This window comes from Puntigrus tetrazona, unplaced genomic scaffold, assembly GCF_018831695.1.
Source record: "Puntigrus tetrazona isolate hp1 unplaced genomic scaffold, ASM1883169v1 S000000223, whole genome shotgun sequence".
NCBI classification, from domain to species: Eukaryota; Metazoa; Chordata; class Actinopteri; order Cypriniformes; family Cyprinidae; genus Puntigrus; species Puntigrus tetrazona.
Genome location: NW_025047891.1, coordinates 397,766 through 405,000, shown reverse-complemented (window position 1 = coordinate 405,000; position 7,235 = coordinate 397,766). Strand labels below are relative to the sequence as shown.

The 7,235-nt window shown below is 42.0% G+C and overlaps 1 protein-coding gene across 3 annotated transcripts in view; it reads left to right on the top strand.

Moving 5' to 3' along the window:
- The window catches only part of ptpro (protein tyrosine phosphatase receptor type O), a 32,040-nt gene extending 25,427 nt beyond the window's left edge, over positions 1-6,613 (top strand). For 2 of the 3 annotated variants that reach the window (XM_043230709.1, XM_043230711.1), the window contains 11 exons: positions 434-517; positions 1,646-1,681; positions 2,027-2,108; positions 2,186-2,276; positions 2,947-3,023; positions 3,108-3,242; positions 3,346-3,468; positions 4,273-4,427; positions 4,622-4,757; positions 5,548-5,656; positions 5,744-6,613. In XM_043230709.1, the coding sequence (XP_043086644.1) occupies positions 434-517; positions 1,646-1,681; positions 2,027-2,108; positions 2,186-2,276; positions 2,947-3,023; positions 3,108-3,242; positions 3,346-3,468; positions 4,273-4,427; positions 4,622-4,757; positions 5,548-5,652 (1,024 nt within the window). In that variant the 3' untranslated portion in view covers positions 5,653-5,656; positions 5,744-6,613. The remainder of the gene's footprint in view (positions 1-433; positions 518-1,645; positions 1,682-2,026; positions 2,109-2,185; positions 2,277-2,946; positions 3,024-3,107; positions 3,243-3,345; positions 3,469-4,272; positions 4,428-4,621; positions 4,758-5,547; positions 5,657-5,743) is intronic. The other variant, XM_043230710.1, reaches the window with a different exon arrangement.
- Positions 6,614-7,235: the final 622 nt, after the last annotated feature.

Below are 7,235 nucleotides of genomic sequence, written 5' to 3'. Positions count from 1 at the left end.
AGAGAGCTACAGAAAGCATTTAAACAATATAATAAATGTAAGATGATTCAAATTCAGTTCAGTAAATTAAAAACTGACTTTAAGTGTTCTTTAGAGTAGCTCAGGAGTCTGGACAAAGTTTTTGCTGAAAACAGGAACAGACGGGTCCGAAAAAAAAATCTCCTTCATTCAAAAGGAGAACAGGACAGTTTTCCGGACCCCGCCGGCAGACGTTACTCTTAGTTTTGGCCTCACTTTGCCTCCGGCTGCCGTTAGAACGGTTCGAGGACACTGACTGCATGACGCGATCATTAACCTGTCAGACACTAATGAAATATGCTCAATCATCTGTGTGTGTCACTATTACTAATGGAGCACCATGTTTTGTCCCCAACTTTTTGCCCTTGGTCTTTTTTTATGTCTTTTGCTTTCTGTTTTGTTCGATGGGCTTCAGGCGCAGGAGTCTCTTTGCGTTCCTCACGCTTCTGCCATCCTGCCTTTGGACTGACTATCTTTTGGCCTTTTATATTAATCCGTGGTAAGTAGCAGCGCGGCGCCCGGCGGCCGGCGGACAGACAAACACACACATAGATGCTGTAGTGCATTATGGGTAACGGATCAGAGGCCGGATCTGCATCTGTGCTCTTGTCTGTGTTTAACAGCGTCTCGACGCATGTCACTAACGCATGACGCTCGCATGTTTGCTCAGCTCGTCCATCCTGAGCCCGACTCACTCCAGAGACTTCCTTTCTGTCAGCTTGACTTCCTGAAGAGATGCTCCGGGCTTGACTCGAGCTGAGCGCTGCTCTCCACAGAAAATAATGACATTACGCAAAAATAAGAAATTAAAAATCACGTATAAAGTAAGTGAAGTCGAAAATGCATTAATTAATAAAAATTACGATTTAAATAAAAAATTAAAAATATTTTTTTACAGTTTTGATGTGTGTATCTAAAATTTTAAAAATATATATATAATACAATACTAAAAATATATTATCACATTTTATATAACGTTTCAGTAAAATGCATTAAATTAAAAAGAAATGTTGGAAAATACACATTTTATATATATAAAAAAGTTAATCACACTTAAATGTACCGTTATTAAAAATTTAACAATTCATAAAATCATATGGAAGTTATGACGAAATGTAATACAATATGAAAAAATCATGTAAGATTATATTAAAAAAATAATAAATTATTAAATGTATATAAAAATAATTATAACATGAGATTAGTGAGGAGGAAGGCTATAATTTATTGTTAAAAATATATGCTATATCAATAATATAGAAATGTAAAATGTACAAATTCTAAATATATATATATATATATATGGAATTATTTTAAAATTAATTAAAAAAAAAAAATACAATTTGTGCATTTATAATATATAGAGAGAGATGTGCATTATTTATTAACGTCTATCATTAACTACTGTATAAATGAAACGATACCGCCCAAATAAGTTGTTTTTTAATAAAGCCCTTGATTACTGTTTGAAAAGCTCCAGAGTGAGTGTATGGAGTTATTTTCTGTGGTTTCAGACTCCGTCAGTCTGGAGATGCATGTCTAGTCTGTAGGATTTGAAGAGTGTTTATTAACAGAGATGAGGTTTGATCTCCGTCTGCTGACCCGTCTGTCTGTGTTTGACCCGCAGGAGCAAGACGGCGCTGAAGAAGAGGAAACTAACCAGGTAATCTCACCCGTTAGTTAGTGTGACCAGGGATCTAACAGTATGAAGTCAACAATATGATATTTATCGTGATATTTTTAAAAAATGACATTTTCTATTTAATGCACTTTGAGAGTTTAAAATGAAGAGATGCAGTTCATGTTCAAACTGATGTGCGCCTGAACGTCCAAAACTAGAGCTGCTCCCGGCTAAAGATCCGTCTGGTCGACTAGTAGTTTATTAAAATGGTTTGGCTGCACCGGCGCCTCCGTCTGAGCGCTACTCAGCTTCCACAATACTGAGGACGTTTAGTTAGGTCTATACTGATCACATGGTCTGTGTTGATTAGTTTCTGTGTGTCTTCAGTCCCGTTCAGCTCAGCGATTTCGACGCGTACATCAAAGACATGAGCAAGGACTCTGCGTACAAGTTCTCGCTGCAGTTCGAGGTAAAGCACGGAGCACGTGAGCGCGGGCCTGTTAGCGAGCGGCGCACCATTGATCTGTTGCTCTGTGCTTCTGTCAGGAGCTGAAGAGCGTCGGTCTGGATCTGTCTCACGAAGCGGCCGACCTGCCCGTCAACAGACCCAAGAACCGCTACACCAACATCCTGCCCTGTGAGTGGCCCCGCCCACCGTCGTCATAGCAACGCTGTCCACGTCACGGTTCACTGCAGGGCCATCACGGTTGAACAGTTCGAAATAAGATAACATTTAAAATAAACGTTTCCATTTAGTTTAACTCGATGTCGAACTGATTCAAACTAAAAGAGTAAAGCGTTTTGAACGAGAGCTGTAGTGGAAGTTAAAAGTGTTTCTATTTTAAAGCGACTTTGCGTAAAAACCCATTAAAAATACTTATTTTTAAATAGTTTTTTTATAGAAAAACATTTTAGAAATTCCATAAATACCCTACAAAATAAAACTGCGCAAATGTCGAGGATATTAAAAAAGTGTTATAATATTTTTACATGCATTTATTCCAAAAAAAAGTTTACTGAGAGTTTAAGGAAGCTTGATTATGTTTTATGCCAGTTTTCCCTGCTTTTTATGTTTTTTTCAGCTCTAAAGGTGACAGTACATGTATTCATACTGAGAATGTTTGGTTTGGTTTACATGTGTAACGAGCGAATCATCTTCATGGGACATGATCTGTACTTAATATCCTAAAGGTTTTTGGCATAAAAGAAAAACAAAAACAGCTGTGCTGCTGAAGACTGCTTCTGTGTTCTCCAGGCTCAGGAGTGAGTGTTTATGATATTCATCTTGAGCGTTTGTTTGGTCGCAGATGATTTCAGTCGAGTGAAGCTGATCTCTCTGCACAACGATGAAGGCTCTGATTACATCAATGCCAACTATATTCCTGTGAGTAGCAGGTCGGCACCAGTGATTAGAGGCCGGTCGTGGCAGGTTATGGGGTGTCTCATGTGTGTTGTGGTGTGTGTTCAGGGTTATAATTCCCCGCATGAGTTCATCGCCACACAGGGGCCGCTGCCCGAGACCAGGAACGATTTCTGGAAGATGGTCCTGCAGCAGAAGTCTCACATCATCGTCATGCTGACCCAGTGTAACGAGCGCAGGAGGGTCAGTTCCCACGGCAACCGCTCCGTTACAGCCGTGACATCACACAGAGACGGCGGGTGTTAACGAGTGTGTGTGTGTGTGTGTGTGTGTGCTTCCTGTGCAGGTGAAGTGTGACCACTACTGGCCCTTCACAGAGGAGCCCGTGGCGTACGGAGAGATCACCGTCGAGATGCTCTCTGAGAGCGACTCGCCCGAGTGGACCGTCAGAAACTTCAGACTGGGATACGTGAGGAACACGACTAACTTAACTTAACCAGACATAAGAAACACATGGCATGAGTGGATGGATGGATGGATGGGGTGGGTGGATAAATGAGTAGATGGATGGATGATAGGTGTGGGATAGGTGGATGAATGAATGGGTGGAGGGATGGAGGGATGGATGGATAATAGATGGGTGATAGTTGGTGGTGGGTGGGTGGTTGAATAAAGGGGTGGATAAATGGATATATGGGTGATAGGTGGGGAAGAATAAATGGACAGATTGGTGGATGGTTGGATAATAGATGGATGAATAAATGGGTGGATGGATGTATGATAGATGGGGGTGGGTGGATGAATAAATGGATGGATGATAGATGGGGTGGGTGGATGAATAAATAGGTGGATAAATGATAGGTTTGGATGAATAAATGGGTGGATGGTTGGATGATAAATGGGTGGATAGATGGATGGATGGATGATAGATAGGGATGGGTGGATGAATAAATTGATAGATGGGTGATAGATGGGGAAGGTGGATGTATGGATGGGTGGATGAAGTGATAAATGGGTGGTTGACGGGTGGATGGGTGATGTATACACTAGTCCCCACCAGCAGAACACGTCTCCCTCATCTGATCAATATACCTCTGGTCCTGGAGTCTCTAGTAACAAGCTGTTTCAGGTCTGTTTGGTGTGCCTCCAGGAACAGTGTCCTAAAATCTAAACTGTTCTTTTTGATCCGCTTCAAATGTTGACTACTGTAGATGTGAACAGATGGACTGCTGTAGTTCCTGTCTGATGTTCTGTGTGTTTCTGACTCCTGAAGGCTGATGAGACTCAAGACGTTCTGCACTTTAACTACACCTCGTGGCCGGATCACGGCGTGCCCACGGTCAACGCCATCGAGAGCATCTTACAGTTCGTTCAGATCGTCCGGCAGCAGGTCAACAGGACCAAAGGGCCCATCGTGGTCCACTGCAGGTGAAGAGTCTCTAGCAGATAGCAGATAACGACAAAGAGAGAGTCCTAAAAATCATTCTCAGTATTAAAGATTAGCCGAGTCCACCCCACAGCTATAACAGTAAAGAAACAGACCAGAATCACTGTGGTCTTCTAATGATTCAGCAGAAACTGATGTGTGTGTGTGTGTGTGTGTGTGTGTGTGTGTGTGTCAGTGCTGGAGTGGGCCGCACCGGCACCTTCATTGCTCTGGACCGGCTGATGCAGCACATTCAGGAACACGAGTACGTGGACGTCTTGGGCCTGGTGTCAGACATGCGCTCGCATCGGCTCTCCATGGTCCAAACAGAGGTAAGGAACCCCAACCAGAAGCCCAATCAGATCCAGAACCGAAAACTGATTCTGAACAAGAACCAGAAATCAAATCTGATCCAAAACCGAAAAACTGAATCTGAACTCAAACCAGAAACCGAATCAGATCCAAAACCAAAAATTTAATCTGAACGCAAATAAGAAACTGAATCGGATCTAGAAGTGAAAATTTAATCTGAACAAGAACAAGAATCTGAATCAGATTCAGAATTGAAAATTGAATTTGAACCCAAACCAGAAACTGAATTTGATCCAGAACCGAATCTGAACCCAAACCAGAAACCGAATCAGATCCAAAACCAAAAATTTCATCTGAACCCAAATGAGAAACTGAATTGGATCCAGAATTGAAAATTTAATCTGAACAAGAGCCAGAAACTCAATCAAACCAAAAAAAAGGTTAAACCAGAATCCGAATCAGATCCAAAACCAGAAACTGAATCTGAACCAGAAGCTTGTTTCGACCACTGGATAAAAAGATCTTTTTTTTTTTAACTAAACCTTTTTTGTCACTATTTTTAACTGCAAGGAAAAGTCAGAATTGTGAAATAAAAAGTCTAAATGACATCTTTTATCGTTTTTTTTCTGTCGCAGAACTGAGAAAACAACTAGATATCTGTGAGATAGAAAGTCAAAACACTGATGTAAACTCATAGTTAGATATCTTGTGGAAATCGGCTTCCATATGAATACACCCCTGGAATGACACGTGTGTGTGTGTGTGTGTGTGTGTGTGTGTGTGTGTGTGTGTGTGTGTGTGTGTGTGCAGGAGCAGTACGTGTTCATCCATCAGTGTGTCCTCCTTATGTGGAAAAAGAAGAAGCAGCAGACGCACACGAGCGACGTCATCTACGAGAACGTCAGCAAGTCCTAATGAAGTAAGAACTCAAGTTTATATACAGATGGACGGATGAAGGGATGATGGACTGATAGCTACCAGAAATGTTGCTGTTGTCTCGGTGCAGGTCTGGCGCTCCTCTCAGTGTTGACAGACGTGTTTCATCGAGCGGCGGCGCCGAGGAGAACCTTCACTCATCTACTCCCATACAAGCTCTTATTTAGCGGACGAACCACGGAACCAATCCGATGCCTTAAACGAGCTGCCGTGTTCTCGCCGAGCGCAGGAGGACGCCGCTTCCGTCCGCATCTCGTCTGTAGAGAGTGTGTGCGTGTGTGTGTGTGCGTGTGTGTGTGAATCTCAGGATCATCTGGATGCGTGTAAAGTGTGTTTCGTGAGTTTATAGCGCACTCTGTCTGTACTAGTGTTAGTTTTACGTCTCCAGAGGAGAATGAAGAACCGGATCCTCCTGTTGGCATGCACATGTAAGCACGGTTCGACCCTGACGGCCTTTAATCACTGCCACACACAGACCATCCGCTTCGGGTGTAGAGGACAGATCCGTGTAGCTGTGTGTAGAGAGGCTGCGCTTCTGTGCTTTCTGCTGTTCTCTGGAGCGGAGAGAAGCGCTCGCTGCTGCTGAATCTGACACCGATGCATGCTGCAAAAAGACAGACGCCAGATTAGTCTCATCTTTAGGTTTAGACTCCAGCTCCGAGTGTTCGTTTCACGTTTGCCCGTCCCGTCGGTGACTTTACAGAGATGTAATATCAGCGTAAGCGTCGAGCTGTAGATACCGGAACTCTGACTCGAACAGAACGGGCTTCACTCGATGGCTTTTCTTTGGTTTGTGTCAGAACTCGTTCGTCTTTTGGTGCCATTCTTGTGTATCGTGTGACTTCAAGTAGAAGAGCAGTCCACAGTCGCCATCACAAGTTTAACATGTGTTCATTTGGGGAAAAAAAAAAATAAACGTTTGAGTACGTATTCCTATAAACTGGAAGTGAGTCGTTTTGTGTGAAGAATAAATGTGAACTTCAGAGTGCTGTTCCTCTTCTTGCATGCGTTTCCTCTGCAACGGGTTCTTTATCGGGGCTTCGTTTAAATCAAGGCATGTTTGCTTGAGACGATCAATGACTTCAGATACTGAGCTTGCCTGAATGCATCTTTTGTCAGATATTTTGATCGTTTTTCCAGGAAACGTCGCCTGATATCTTCAGTCACTGCTTCTCCGGGAGATGCGTCTTAGACATTTACGCTGAAAGTTAAGACAAAATACTGAAGAACATTTAGCATTTTTAAATCATAGGCCAGCATTTTTTGGTCAAAACAACAAGTTGCCGTGTTTTCAAGAAATGTTTCGAAAACGTGATACCAATGCTTTGATCGAATAACCCTGATTCTCACAACAAATTAAATCCTTCCTTATTTTGACCAATTGTAGTTTCCTGAAAAATGTGACCTAAATAGAATAAAACAAATATTAATATTTTACTTTTCAAGTAATCTTTTTGTGATTTTATCAGTGCCAGATCTAGAAGCATCTGTTTCTATAAATAATATCAAACTTAAATGACATTTTAGATAACCTGATAAATGCAGGAATGCCTAAATGTCAG